Genomic DNA, 14,761 nt, shown 5'->3' with positions numbered 1-14,761 from the left:
CACCTGATACTGAGAGAAGATTGCAGGCAGGCTCTGTAGAGGGGCACTATTTTGTGATTATTATTTGTGATCCAGCGGTTCCTTTGTAAGAATCATGTATATACACAGGTGTGCCTCCCTAAGAGTGATTAATGATTAACAATTATCTAGACCTGGAAATTAAAGGGAAAGTGAGGATCACATGGTTGTGATCAGGACCGATTCTGGCATTTTGGTTAAGAGTCTATAAATCCAACAACTATTCCAGATGTTACCTCCTGGAAAACAGCTGTCAAATCAGATAGTTTTATGTCTGTGTCAGTGACATTGAACAGGTGAAACCACACTTCTGATTTCAGTATTTTGTTGGTGCTGAGGTTACAGAGTGTCTGTGTGTAGATCCTGTGCAGATCATACTGACACTCTGGAGATTACAACATAAAGAAACAACTAACTTACTTCATTATACAGAGCCATTCAGCTGTAACATGTATCTAAACTGTTTAGTGCATGCCTAAAATGTGTACTGTAAGTTATATAATAAAGAAAAAACTAGATTTAAATTGTAGTATTGGATCATAAAACATGGTCAGGACCTGTAAGTCACCTGCGCCTCAGTACAGAGAGACTTTGAGTCAAAGGAACTCCTGCAAAAAATGATCAGAAACTTGACAATGTTAGAATCACACAGGGATTTTAAGAAACTAATGTTGTATTGTAATGAAGAGACCTGTCTCCTCAGGGGCGCCAAGATGTCCAGAAACATCACAGTATGATCAGTGTCTTCCAGACACCACCAGCTGAGCTCTGGTTATTACACTTCAACACAGCTGTACCTCACTGTGACAAAACACTGAGTCTCCACCATGAGTCTTTTGGAGGAGAAAATAACCAAACTAACAGTGAGATGTTGTTAAAACACATTCCTGCTTTTTTTGCTTTGTTACATTTAAGACTTTTTTTTAATACCAAATAAAATAAAGTTTAAAGGTATACATAGGTTTATATATCCATACCTATATATAGATACAGGCATAATATATAATGGAAAAAAATAACCTAGATATTCAATTTAAACATAAAACTTTATTCAGAAACGGCACAGTAGCACTATCATTCTATGTAGAAACCTTAAATTACAGTAGGTTAATAATGTCTCATGTTGAATTTCTACATCAAAACAAGATGCTGTTGTTTTTGATTTCATTTCAAAAGGTGCTTCGCAGGTTTTGATTTAGAAGACCCCCCCAAATAAAGACGTAACAAGCTGATTAGTTGTAGGATACAAGATCCCCCAATGCAGACTTTCTGGTCTTCTGTTTTCTATGACTCGGGATTGGAAAAAAAAAAGCATGAAGGATATCAGATTGTAATAACAATAAAATGAAAGAAATATATATATATAGAAGTATATCCTGCATCTTCTGGAAAAGTTCAAAATGAATATTAATTATTCCTGTTATTTTGATGGGCTAAGCAAAGAGACAATCTGCACTATTTTCTATTCTTTTGTAGTGTTATAATTACTGCCTCGCTTTGTTTCTTCTTTGTTTTACATGTCTATATCTTTTATAATTGTTATTTCATTATTTTCAATAAAATAAAAATTAAAAAAAACTTTCGTCTTAACTGTGCTGACCTTTTAAGGAGATGGAAAAAATAGAGGAAGCTATTCTAGCTTGTCAGCTGTGTTGTCTATCGTATTTGTACACCACATCAAAAGTGGGAGGCTGGCTTTCTCTCAGTACACAAGAGGAAAACACCAGAAATATAGTAGATGACTCTGTACAGTTCCCAGACCTGTGTGCCCTCTGGTTTGTTGTGTTTTAGATAATGTTGCAAATGTATTTATCATAGTAGATCTGTAAGTGTCTATTTACACATTTTATATCATGTTCTTGTGGTTAACTGTTGAACCAGGAGTCCCTCAGAAAAATCTTGCTCCTGTCCAGAATCTGAGCTGCACCCTGCAGCGCTGGAATGATCTTATCTCTAGACAGAAACACAGCCATTATCACGCTTCCTCCAAACGTCAACAGCCAGGGGGAAAAAATGACCGATGCCCTGGTCTCTGGTTCTGGTACCGCTCTGGTTGTGAAAGGCTGAGCAACCCGCTTCCACTGAGTAAGGATAGCGTGTCGGGCTCCCGCCCATTGACCAGGGCCAGTGAGACGATACTGATACGGAGTGCAGGGACCAAAAACGACCTTCACCCATAGCACAGGATCTCTCAGAAGTAGTATCAGGAAGTTTGGTCGAACTCCTACCTGTAATTGGAAGTCTAACATGATTGTGTCTTTTGTACATACACATGGTAACACAGTTTTATACAAAGCTGAACTGAACTGACCTGCTTGGCCATGAAATCCAGGTATGGGATGTAATCTACCTGGAGAGCAGCCTGTCGTGGGCAGGGGTAGCTGAGAAAACAAAGGAGGATTCCTTCATATGTCATTATCAACAATACACATTTTGAGTTGAACTTCAGCTTTCCACAGGAAGGACATTAATAATCTGTCTGATCCATCTAAGGGATATCAGTGTGAAGATGATTTCTACCTGTTCATGTTTCTCTTTCTCTCAGACTCAATGACTTCCAGCATTTTCTTCTTAGATGGAAGATGACTCAAACCTTCAAGGCAAACAGCACAGACTGACACATGTTGCTCATCAATCCTGTGTGTGTGTGTGTGTGTGTGTGTGTGTGTGTGTGTGTTGTATAAAGCTTTGAGTGTTTACCTGTAAAGACCTTAACAGCCCAACGTGCCTGCATTTCTACAATGGGCATGATTGGTCCTTTTGTTTGGAAAAGTCCCATGATGGCCAGTGTGGGGCGTTGTAGAGACGGAGGAAACAGCCTCCTGAAATTTAAAAAAAAAAGAAAAAAGTAAAGTCATCCTTTAAAATTATAATTTTCTATCACAATAATAAATGAAAATCCTTACACAATTAAGATCCAAATAAGGTCCTCATTCATGAGTGACTGTAACGAAGAAACGTATCTTACAATCTGACATTTCAGATGTATCGTTACAACCTAGTTCAATGAGTAATCATTTTTGATTATCATACATTTAATTTTGCTTTTATTAAAAACTTTATAAAAATGTCCACAAATGAATGTCATTTTGTGTAAAAATCAAAGCATATGGCATTTAAATAAAATTATTAATTATTACATTTTGTAGCTGTCCATGGTAAAGCATAATAAAGCATAAAAAGTACATAATAAAAGTTATCAGTTTACTTACTTGTACAATGTCATCTCTCCATCAGGCCCCTCAGACAGAGCTGGAGGCAGGAATGAGAAGTTTCCTTTATAACCTGTGCAGAAGACCACAGCATCAATGTTCTCCTCCACTGTGCCATCTTCAAACACAACTCCTGAATCCACAAACCCTTTCAGGTTGGGCTTCATGACTAGCGCCCCCTGAAGGATTCGACCAGGAAGATCATCATTGATCAGAGGCCTTCGGTCCAAAAGTCTGGGAAAGTGATGAGATAATAAATAATATATTATTTTGTTTCATATATGATCTCACATTGAAAATTGCTCTGTTGTATTAGCTCATTCTCATGTCTAGAAGAATATGTAGTTCTTACTGTGACTTACTTATGTTGGCATTAAAGGTACAATGTATATCTAAACCAAAGGGTTAGATTTTTGAAGGTGTGTGACAGGACACCTGGGATCATGAGGCAGAGAAGAGTCAACAACATCCAGGTAAAGAACATGTGTCACCTATGTCTGGGCTTCAGGCCGTACAGTCTGTGGTCATATTTGTGGTTCAGTGCTCTCTCTGTTGCCCAGTTGACCAGAGCTTTGGGGAGAAGCATCATGAGGATGTTGTTGAGCCTGGTGATAGCTGTCATGTCCAGGGGGAGACCATTGGTAGACATCCTGCCCACTACCCAGGCCCCCTGTCGTGTGCTGAGAAATGTCTATCAGAGAGAATAAGAAGATGGTGTGAGTACATGGGGCATATATCCTTGTTAGTGTAACATTATTAGGTCTATACAGAAAAAATGAGACGGATAGAAATAATGTATGATATTTAATATCAGCAAACTGTTCCTATACAATTAAAAGACAATGCTGATGAATGTTGAACGTTATCGTGCAATATAATTGTAAAATAAAACCCTCACAATATATGAAAGAATACGTGTACATATCATCTGTTTCAAGTCCACTGGTCACTGTTGTCCTGTAGAATTGGAGACAAAGCTTTTCAACTCTTTCTCTATCCTACCTTCTCTGCAGATCTACTAATCTCCACAGCAATATCTCCCCCAGAATTGCCAATGCCAACCACCACCACCCTCTTTCCTCTGCAGGCATCTGCATCTTTATATTCCCAGCTGTGAAAACACCTGCCAGAAAACATCTCATATCCTGGGGAGATACAGATGGTGCAACCGCAAAGGAAAACAAGACGCAAAATAAATCAAACCCACTTCAATCCTCCATCAAATTCTGTAAAACTTGTATGGCAGTGTACAGTGTGTTGAACAAAACTGTTTTAGAAGCGATATCTATTTGTTTACTGACCTGGAAATTCTGACAGTGGTAAGGCCGGCTGGGTGTAGTGACCTGAACACACCAGGACTGCATCAAAGATGTGTCTCTCTTCCTCTCCATCCCTGTTTATGGTCACTACGTCCCACTGACCGGACAGAGAGAAATCTGGTCTTTGTGTAACACTCCTCACTGTGGTCTGAATCATGAATGTGCACAATGAAGCAAATTAAAATCTTAGACTTTACATGATATTATGTAGATAATTTTGAATAAGACTTTTGGCATGGTAAAACAGGACTAACCTGGAAGTTAATGTATCTGAGTAAGTGAAAGTGCTCAGCATAGAGTGTGAAGTACTGCAGGAGCTGAGAGTTGTGCATATAGTTTGGAAAGTAAGCTGGCATGGGAAAATCACTGAAACACATCATCTCTTTTGAGGTGTTGACCACCAAGGAGCGATAGATGCTGGATCGCTCTGCCTCAGGTGACTCCTGTGGACACAAAGAAAAACAAGACAGTGCCGATGAGAGCGTCACTGTGATAAGGACGTTTTGCTGTTAATTATTGTTGAACACAAGCTACACAATCTTTGTTCATATATCGTGAATGCAAGACTAAACATCAAGATTAATATGTGGGATGCTCTTAAAGCTGCACTCACCTTAAATCTCCACAGGCCGCCAATGTCATCGCTGCTTTCAAAGCAGACAGGCTCCAGGCCCTCATCCACACAGATCTTGACACAGGCCAGACCCGAACTGCCTGCTCCAATCACCGCCACACGTCGAACCATTACTGAACACTTGTGAAGGGAAGGACATAATGTATCAGAAAGAGTCTGCAGCCAAGCTAACAGCTCTGTGAGGCAATCCTGCTCTCAGCTAAATGCCAATAATAGCATGCTAACATGAAAAAAGTAAGAATCCTAACATGCTGATGTACTGTATTTAACAGGTTTATCATATTATTTTAGTCTGCTATATGCTCATATTTTACTAGTTAGTGTTTGGTGCCAACCCATCCAATAGTTTTTGAGATACAGGCAGGGAGGACCCAAGCGCGGAGACTAAGGCAGGTAGGTGCAGTGGGGACCGCCAGCTCAAATTCTGTCTGGCCGGTGGACTGTCAAAACATCCATATCGTTTTTACTGGCTCCATCAGTGTCAAATGCGACTGGTCGCAACACTTAAGTTCAAAGCTGAATTTCTTTCCCAGTCCAACTATGGAGCCAGTACTGTTTTATCTTTCTTGAGATGGAGAGCCCTACGAGCTGCTAGATGTAGTGGCTTGATTGTTTTTTGTTGGCTCTCATGTAGGCTAACTTTATTAATTTGAGCTTCTCGTGTTTTTATTGGCCACTTTCACTGAGTGTCTTAACACCTTGCTGATTGAGCATGTGAAGAAAGTGTGTGGGGGGGGGGGTTCAAGGCCAAACAGAAATCAGAGGTGTGGAAGACCAAGCAGCTTTGGTCTGAGATGCTGGTGGTCTAGTGTGATATCTAGTGGCAGTGACAATTGTTTACAGAATTTTTAAAACAGTGGTTCTCAAACTTTTTCATATGAAGGACCCCTAAACTGACACAAATTCAGCTTATCAAATGGTGACCACACCATTTGATAAGCTAAAAAGAAGCATGCAGCAGCATCTAAGTGGTATACCACCTAATAGAAGGACAAGACACATTAAATGGGTGAATGTCTCTTCCCCTCTACCCCTCAGTACCAAGTAAAACAGAATGATTTTCAGCAGTGGGTTTGTAACTTCTTAAGCACTGCAGTGTCAAGTGTCTCACAGCATTAACTATTTCAAAACTCATAGGAATGTTGTTCAAATTTTGAGGAAGTAAATCATTTAACAGTCTGCGTGTCTGACCCATTTTTGGCACAGGAACAATCAGCAGCACATCATTGGCACAAAACTTGGTGTCATCATTGTTGAACAACACTACTGGTACTGTTGAAGTCTGAGTACATGTTAGCTGCTCTCACCTTTTCCAGCAAGCTGACTGCAAGTCCTGTGCAGCTGTGACCAAATGTTAAACAGTCTGAAAACTCACATGAACTGAGCTGTTGCTTATCACTTCATCAGTTAAACAGTACTGTGTGGCGGGACTTTGACCCTGTCTGGTGGAGTGGAAATGACTTCATATATTCTGAATGCTGTGTTGTGCAGAACATGTGACACGGAAGGGAAATGAACAAGTCTACCCAGTGCAGGAGTGGACTAAACCATTTACACCACAGGGGGAGGGCATTTAGCTCTGATATTGTTTTAGATACAAAAAATGGTCAGTCAAACTATTTAAGTTGCCAACAGTAACAGTTGACTGTGCCAAAACTGTCAATTTTGAAATTACAGGTAAAAAAACCCAATGCTTTAATTCCAGGATTTGTGAGGGCCCCCCTCCCTGTGTTGGGGCCCTGGTAACTTAGTTACACGCCCCTACCTGCCCTTCTGCTCCTGAGGAATAGATGCCTGGTAAAACAGGCTGCCTAGTGGCCAGAAGACTTATATCATGACACATCTTTTTGAATGCATTATATTATAGTTATTGTATTTAATTTTCTACCACACAACAATTTTGTTTTTCAGGACTCATGTGATTGAGGGACGTTTGCAATGTATATAATTGAATTTTCTGCAGTTTGTTTCAGGTAGAGCTCAATAACTCTTTCATTGCACATATTGTATGAGTATGTTTGAACATATCCTTTAATCAGATGATATGCAACATATGGCTGCTGGTGCCTGAAAAATAATCTTCTGTAAGGTATTTCATGGTACTTTACTTCAAAGTAGTCAAGTTGGAAACATTGTTACTACTACAACCTGCTACAGTAAAATGAGTCAGAGCATGACATCACAAGGTACCAAATAAGTGACAAATATCTGGTCGTCTCTGTTGAGATCTCCTGCTTTAGCAATATTTCCCAAATGATCTAGAAACAGTAAACATGGACAGAGATAGAGGATGAGACACTGAAGTATTGCTTCAGCATGTGCAGCATGTTCACACTGTTTGGGGACGAAGCTTGGACAGGAGGGTGGGGATGGTGGTTGGGTCGTGAACATGTATGTAATAGACAGCAGCTTCACCAGCCATGATGGTCAGGCTCAGCTTGATCAGATGACCAGTGGTCGAAGCCTGTTGTGCATCCAGCTGGAGAAAACAATGGAAAAGATTATGTTTCACATGTCCTTGGTTATACTTCATACTTACTTCATTTTCACATAACCTTTCACATTTTTAGGGGCAGGTACATGTGGTCAAACTGGGTGAAGATTGCCTTGCGGGCTCCTAGCACACTTTAATATAGTGTTCCATTTCTCTCCAGATGATGAGTGAAAATGGCACTAAGAGCTCCATCCATCCATCTATCCATCCATCCATTCATCCATTCATCCATCCACACCCTCCAAATTACTTCCTCCAGTTCCTGATCATCCCGAGGTGTTCCCAGGCCAGATGGGAAATGTTACTCCTCCTTGCATGTTCAGGCTCTGCCCTATGCATAGATTACCTCCACAGGGAGGCATCCTGTCATGGTTTGCTATGGCAGACACCTTTTGTTAGTTTTGTTTGGACTTTTCTCACTTCCTGTTTTATTTTGTAATTGGTTTCCTTGTGTGTCTCAGTGTTTTTGCTTCCTGTCTTGGTCCTGTTTCTGTGTGGTGATTGTCTGCCCCGCCCTAATGTGTTTCACCTGTGTGATCACCCTTGCCTCCCTTGTCTATATAGTCTTTGTGCTCCTGTTTGTCTGTTGTCTTTGTTGTCTCTGGGTTTGTCCTTAGTCTGTTCATGTCTGTTAATTTCTGGATTTTCCTCGATCTGTTCATCCATGGTTTTCCCTCAAGCTGTTCATGTCTGGTTTGTCTTTAGTCCGTTCATGTTGTCAGTTCTTGTCCCCTGTTGTCACCCCCTGTGGTTCCCTGTGTTTTGGCCTGTTGTTTAGGTTCTTGTGTTTCCCTGTGCTTCACCAGTCTTGTAAGCTCTCTAAGTTAATAAACCTGTCTGCACCGTCTCCCATGTGTTGGCTGCATTTGGGTCCAGCCTTACCCCTCAAACCCTGATAGTTGTGACACATCCAGCCCAAACCAACTCTACCAGCTCCTGTCAGCACAAAGGAGGGGCAGTTCTATTTTGAGCTTCTTCCAGAGGTCTCAACCTGTCATCCAGTCACTTATGTGCAGCATGCACTGGAGTTGACAATATGTTTTCAGTTGGTGATGTTTGAGCTACGTTTATTAGCACAGATGTGGAAAGAGTACAGTCCATTAGACAGGTCAGTGCAGTCAAAGAAAACATGCATGAGAGGATCTAAGGGCGCATGTAAGGGAGGAATGAGATAATGGCTCAGGAAAAAAAAGCATCAAGGACAGAAAAGTAACATGGACAGAGAGGGGTAGACTTTGCCCAGCCTAATGGAAATTTCCACTACTGTGTCTGTCAGAGGAATGTGATGTTCAGTACAGTAGGTTTACTATTTTAATAATACATACAGAAACTAACACAGTGTTTAATTTTTGTTGGATTGCCATTATTAAGGAGAGCATGATTTGACAGTTTAACTATAATACTATATATAAATGAATTTAAAATCTTTCACATTATTTCCCCTTTCCTTAAAGAACCCCTGACTTGACTCCAAACTGCTTTCGTATTGTCCAAACATGTGTGAGATGTTCATTTATAATGGGATCATCCTATAAATGAGGGAATCGGGAAAATATTTTTTACTGATCTGTACAAATCTATCAGTATTCACCAAAGGAGTCTGAATTATTAATTTATTTCAATTAGGTTTAAAATTTCAGTATATGTTCTCTCTCTGAAATTGCAGTGCTCGCTCAGTCCACTGATTGCTCAGCATGGAAAAGTTCATGGAAAATTTTCAGATCTCCCAGTGGCCAATAAGCGCTTTCATCAGCTCAAAGTAAGGGCACGTTGTTAAAGCAACACTTCCTTTAACAGGTTGTTAGGGGTGATCTTTGTCTCACAGGAGGTTCCATGTTGAGGATCAGAAGGGCTCATTTTTTGTTTGTCTTTTATATCTAGCCTGCTCACTGAGACGATGACGACATTGTACTAATATAGAAATGACTGCTGCCTGCTGTATGTAGCTGTATTTACAATGAATCCTCCAAATAACTTGGTCTTTTTTGTTTCATTAATGGTCACTAGTATGCATATTATTCTATTATTGGAAACCTTTTAGCCAAAATGTGTTGGTGTCAGCCATTTTTTTATACTAAGACTTCCTTGGATTTTTCTTTTCCAAAGACTCTAGGTATTCAATTTCAATGTTGACATTCCAATAAAGCTGAACACAAGGAGAAACTCAGATGAGATAATGGTTTATTCACACCAGAAAAATATTCTATCTTCATGGGGACTTAAAGTTAAATAGGACATGAATACACCTGGTTAGCTTAGTTGTTAACTATCCAGTAAATCTCAACAGACACAGAACACAGAAATGACAAAATAATAAGAGACACATTTAGCTACTACCCCTAGTGCAGGGGGAAAGTACTGTAAGAATGTGGAGGTCAGGAAGGTTTGTGGGTGAACAAAAGTGTGTGACTGTGACACTGAAAACCCTGTTTTGCATTTTTCTCATACATCGGGTGATTGTTTATTTTTTTCAGTATTTAGTTATAACTGAGAAACTGAAGTTTAAAAATTTAAATAAATTAAACAAAAAGAAACAATAATAACTGTTGCACAAATCAGCAGCTCAGACAGTGCCCCCTACAGTCATTGGCCATAATCACAACCCAAACGGCAGCATACTGAACTATATTTTCTCAGGGGATCTAGAAACAGTAGATATGGTATTTGGTGTGTGTGTGTGTGTGTGTGTGTGTGTGTGTGTGTGTGTGTGTGTGTGTGTGTGTGTGTGTGTGTGCGCGCGTATGTTTCAGAGGTTTTTTTCACATGTAGCATGTTCAGACTGTTTGTGGATGGAGCTTGGACAGCAGGGTGGAGATGGTGGTTGGGTTGTGCACATGGACGTAGTAGGCAGCAGCTCCTCCGGCCATGAGGGTCAGGCTCAGCTTAATCAGGCGGCCAGAATTTGAGGGCTCTTGCTCCACCAGCTGGAAGAGATGGAACAATACGTTTACATATGTATACTGTACTTCATGTTAAAATGATGTGGGGTGTACATATATTTAACATTACACACAAGACTTATAGAATGTAGGAGAAACAACATTCATTTCAGACCTGTCTGGTTTTTAGGGGCTGGTACATGCGGTCAAACTGGGTGAATATTGCCCTGCGGGCTCCTTCCCATTTCCCTGGTCCCATCAAGCGGTACTGGTAGGCCGTGACAGGTCCCCACAAAACCCTCTTAAACAGTGCGTAGTCTGTGAAGAAGAGCCAGGGGAGACTTGGGCGCACTCCGACCTCTCCAGCTATGTCATCCATGTAGGAAACAAAGTCCACCTGCAGGGGTGTCAGCTTTGACACGATGTAGCTGTGCAGAGGATAAACCAGAAATTAATGACTCAGTATAGTATGAGTTCAGTATGAATATAAAATGTAGCATTATTTGTCTGTACTCAGGTGGTTTTGCTATCCATAAATAAAATAATTCAATTTGAGAAGTTGCTCAAAGTTGCTCGAGAAGTTATAAAAGCGGCAGGAGTATTTAAGATACTTAATTGTGATTAAAGCTGCACTAATCAAAATTTTTTTACTAAAGATTGATCAAAGTAATATCTGTAGTGTGAAAGTGGCTGCTCATAGTCACAAACCCACAGAGAATTATCCCTCGACTCTAAGGAGCATTTTGGTTTTTTTCCACACACAGCTCTGCTCTCGTCAACTTATTTTCTAGGCGCATCAGGCAGCTGCCCCTCCCCCACCCACGAACCCCAAAAAAGTTAACATTAAAAGGAGAGTGAAAATTGAACTTGCAAACATGACTCCAAATAAATGCTAATGTGCAATAGGCAACTGTTTATGGTGACAATATATCAGTGTGTCATTGTGCTTACAACTTGTTCTGCTGCCCCCAAGTGGCCAAAATACAATTTAGAAACTTATTAATCTAACTTTTTATAGGACAGAAAAAAGGGACAATACTGGTTGCAAAATTTATGAGGCAACAAATATTGGGGGGTTTACTCTTTGTCGATGTCTTTGGTGTCCTTTTCAACAGCCTTGATCATGGCCTTGTTTGAGGGCAGCTTTTTATGTCCTGAGGAGCAAAACACAGAAGACAGATAGGGGTGAACAGACTGACATGTGCTTGGGAAGTATCTACTCCAGACTAATGGCAGGTGATAAACCGGATATGAAGCCAGCCTCACCTTTGAAAACACGTGCGACCCAGCGGGCCTGCATTTCAGCCTGAGGCATGATGGCTCCAAGAGCATGGATGAAACCCACAACAGCCAGAGTTGGATGCTCCGAGTTGGGGGGGAAAACGTGCTTATACAGACCCACACGGTGCCCAGACTTGTACAGAGCACTGCTTGGCAGGAAGGGGAAATCGTAGTTGTATCCTGTGGCAAATACAATTGTATCCACCTGTAACAAGGAGGAGAAAAGTTAGTGATAAGCTCAAATTGTGCTCGAAGTGAACAAAGGTTCATGTGGGTGTCCTAGAAGACACAATTCTCTGACCTTTTCCACAACACTGCCATCATCAAAGACCACGGTGGAGCCGCGGATCTCTTTCACATTTGGTTTGACAATGACTGACCCACACAGAATCTTTAAAGGCAGGTCATCGTTGATCACCGGGATCTGACTGAAGAGCCTGATGAGGCAGCGGAAAAAGGTAGATCAGAGGACAAAGGGAGAGAAATTCTGATGTCCGGGACAGATGCAGAGTAACTCATACTCCTGCACACGAGAAAATAGTCAGATTTTATGCAGAGCAATAACCTGTGTGATCCTGACAGCACCTACCTGTGTGTGGGTTTGAGGGCATACATGGTGTGGTCATACATGGCATTGAGTTTCTTCTCACCAAACCAGTTGAGGAAGTTGATCGGCAGCAGCTGGAACAAGATGTGGACAAAGCGTGTGTTGTACTTCATGTCCACTGGCAGGCCGTTGTCAGAAACCTGACGGATAACCCAAGCACCGCGACGAGTGCTCACATACACCTGCAGAACGAGAAGACAAGACAGGACACAACTTGTGTTAATAATCGTGAATCAACGTGTCGCATCAAAAGAAGACAAATGCAATCAAGAATTACTTCCTCACCTGATCTGCCACTCGGCTGGCCTCCACAGCGATGTCACCACCTGAGTTACCGATGCCGATGACCACCACTCTCTTCCCGTACATGTCTTCAGGCCCCTTGTAGTCCCAGCTGTGGAAGTATTTTCCCTCAAACGTCTCAATTCCTGCAACAAAGCACAATTACATTTTCATAAATGGTGTTACTCTGCCTGCTGTAATGGCGACGTGCGTTCGAACAGATGTAGGAATCTTGTTGCCAAGAACAAGAGGTGAAAAATTACACGATCCTGCAGTAATGTTAGTATTTCAGCATATAATGTAAAAATCTCCCTCATTTTGTGAGCCGGGTGAGATTTTTGTAAAACGGGGAAGTCTTTACCAGGGAAGTCTTTGAGTGGCAGGTTAGGATAGGTGTAGTGACCGGCGCAGCAGATAACTGCATCAAAGACATGCCGCTCCTCCTGTCCATCTCTGGTCTCAGTCACCACTTCCCACTGACCAGTGCGAGCAAAGTCTGATCTCTGTCTGACGCTCTTCACTGAGGTCTGAGATATACAATTGAGAAGTGATTGAGTGAGTATTAATCTATGGACATAACTACAAGTAAAACATATGGAATTCCTTTCTGTCATGTTGAGTTACCTGGAAGCGAATGTGTTCCAGCAGTTTAAAGTGTTCTGCATACATCCTGAAGTATTTCAGGATTTTGGAGTGGTGCATGTAGTTGGGGTAATCAGCAGGGATGGGGAAGTCACTGTAGCACATCATCTCCTTGGAAATGTTGATCGTGAGGGAACGATAGATACTGGCTCTGTTTGGCTCAGACACTTCCTGCAGGGAAGAGGAGGAATAAGGATTGGTAAGTTTGACAGCAACTTAATCATCGTCATCCAGTTTTATATGAAACGACTGGGGCATCGGGGCATTAACACAAAACGGTTGTCAGCTTTTGTTCTTTCTAAATCGGTGACTTGCCTTGAACTTCCACAGTCCGCCCATGTCATCACTGCTTTCGAAGCAGGTTGGCACCATGCCCTCATCCAGACAAGCCTTCATGGCGGTCAGGCCACTGGGGCCGGCCCCGATCACTGCTACTCTTTGCACCATGATGGAACTGCAACAGGAGAAGGATTAAAAAGTGAATTTTACTGATTATATTTAAGTGCATAGTTTCATGTGTGCAACTCTCAATCCTGCCCAGCTCAATAATATGACAATGTGCATTCTACTATTTAAAACATATGCATGTTGAGTGTAGGCAATGTCTTACTGTATCTAAAGGCATGTTAATGTGTGCTGGAATTTGCACTATATTAAAATCTTGTGCTAAAAAATAAAAGTAAAAAACTTCCTGATCATGCTTCAGTAATAAGAGCTGAGTCTCATTTTCAACTCATTCAAAATTAGACTTTAAACTAGAACAAGGAAGTAGATCAGATATCTTACCATCCTTGCATTGGACTATAGAATTGCTATGAAGATTTTACTGATTACATACAAAGTAAAGCCACCAATGGTTTAGCCATTGTTTATGTTATTGAACTCTTATCCCCCGATTTATCTTCCCCTAATCTCAGGTTCTGTCATAAAACGTTCTCAATTCCTAGAAGTAAAAGGTGATATTCTTTGAGAGCACTGAAACTTTAGAATCACCTACTGGATGCAATTTTCTCCAAAGTTATGCATTAAAAAAAAACAAAAAAACTGCTAAAAACAAAGTTAATCAATTATAATAATTGTATTTCATCTTCCTTCTTTTCATTCACATTCACGTTGCAGTTTAATAATATGCACAAGAATAAAATATTGCAGATTCACTATACAATGGCATTAAAATTAAAAACACCCTCTACGGTTACTTATACCAGCACGACAATTCATTTTCTGTCTTACCTTGATCCTTGCGGGTTGGTCTTGTGTGCCTGTCAAGTGGGACGAGCGTCCACAGATCAAAGACTTTTATACTGAAACAGTGACTGAAGAGGTGCATCATTTTTTTTACTCTTGCCCAAAAAAGGTGAGTTAGGCTGTGTTTCCCGAAATCCAATGGGTT

At 40.9% G+C, this 14,761-nt stretch overlaps 2 protein-coding genes and 1 long non-coding RNA gene across 3 annotated transcripts; 1 reads left to right on the top strand and 2 right to left on the bottom strand.

The window, feature by feature from the left end:
• Positions 1 to 1,045: 1,045 nt before the first annotated feature.
• LOC111671942 (dimethylaniline monooxygenase [N-oxide-forming] 2-like) lies at positions 1,046 to 6,649 on the bottom strand. The gene is made up of 11 exons (XM_023429198.2): positions 6,491 to 6,649; positions 5,163 to 5,303; positions 4,804 to 4,992; positions 4,532 to 4,697; positions 4,233 to 4,375; positions 3,722 to 3,921; positions 3,231 to 3,464; positions 2,719 to 2,840; positions 2,539 to 2,611; positions 2,330 to 2,399; positions 1,046 to 2,246 (listed from the first exon to the last, which is right to left on the bottom strand). Exons 2-11 carry the CDS (start codon positions 5,292 to 5,294, stop codon positions 1,884 to 1,886), a joined length of 1,692 nt encoding a protein of 563 aa, XP_023284966.1. The 5' UTR covers positions 5,295 to 5,303; positions 6,491 to 6,649; the 3' UTR covers positions 1,046 to 1,883.
• A 2,068-nt stretch (positions 6,650 to 8,717) lies between these two features.
• LOC147817789 (uncharacterized) lies at positions 8,718 to 10,086 on the top strand. Its single transcript, XR_015438672.1, has 2 exons — positions 8,718 to 8,974; positions 9,344 to 10,086. It is a non-coding gene; the product is annotated as an uncharacterized LOC147817789 (long non-coding RNA).
• On the bottom strand, positions 9,842 to 14,754 carry LOC111671945 (flavin-containing monooxygenase 5-like). The gene is made up of 11 exons (XM_087180103.1): positions 14,602 to 14,754; positions 13,680 to 13,822; positions 13,351 to 13,535; positions 13,088 to 13,253; positions 12,730 to 12,872; positions 12,427 to 12,626; positions 12,139 to 12,274; positions 11,823 to 12,042; positions 11,638 to 11,710; positions 10,732 to 10,984; positions 9,842 to 10,601 (listed from the first exon to the last, which is right to left on the bottom strand). The coding sequence occupies exons 2-11, from the start codon at positions 13,813 to 13,815 to the stop codon at positions 10,452 to 10,454; spliced, it is 1,662 nt and encodes a 553-aa protein (XP_087036229.1). The 5' UTR covers positions 13,816 to 13,822; positions 14,602 to 14,754; the 3' UTR covers positions 9,842 to 10,451.
• Between the last annotated feature and the right edge of the window lie 7 nt (positions 14,755 to 14,761).

The sequence above is a fragment of the Seriola lalandi genome, unplaced genomic scaffold, assembly GCF_002814215.2.
Source record: "Seriola lalandi dorsalis isolate HSWRI2012SDOR001 ecotype SW California unplaced genomic scaffold, Sedor1 jcf7180002054890, whole genome shotgun sequence".
In the NCBI taxonomy this organism is placed as follows: Eukaryota; Metazoa; Chordata; class Actinopteri; order Carangiformes; family Carangidae; genus Seriola; species Seriola lalandi.
This window is presented reverse-complemented; position numbering and strand designations above follow the sequence as displayed.

Coding starts and splice junctions, on each gene's coding strand:
- LOC111671942 (XM_023429198.2), bottom strand. CDS start 5,294: ATGGTTCGACGTGTGGCGGTGATTGGAGCAGGCAGTTCGGGTCTGGCC. Junction 4,993..5,162: donor GCGGCCTGTGGAGATTTAAG/GTGAGTGCAGCT, acceptor TTGTGTCCACAG/GAGTCACCTGAGGCAGAGCG. Junction 4,376..4,531: donor ACCACTGTCAGAATTTCCAG/GTCAGTAAACAA, acceptor GTATCTCCCCAG/GATATGAGATGTTTTCTGGC.
- LOC111671945 (XM_087180103.1), bottom strand. CDS start 13,815: ATGGTGCAAAGAGTAGCAGTGATCGGGGCCGGCCCCAGTGGCCTGACC. Junction 13,254..13,350: donor TGGAACACATTCGCTTCCAG/GTAACTCAACAT, acceptor TGTATATCTCAG/ACCTCAGTGAAGAGCGTCAG. Junction 10,985..11,637: donor ACCAAAGACATCGACAAAGA/GTAAACCCCCCA, acceptor TCCTCTGCACAG/CTACATCGTGTCAAAGCTGA.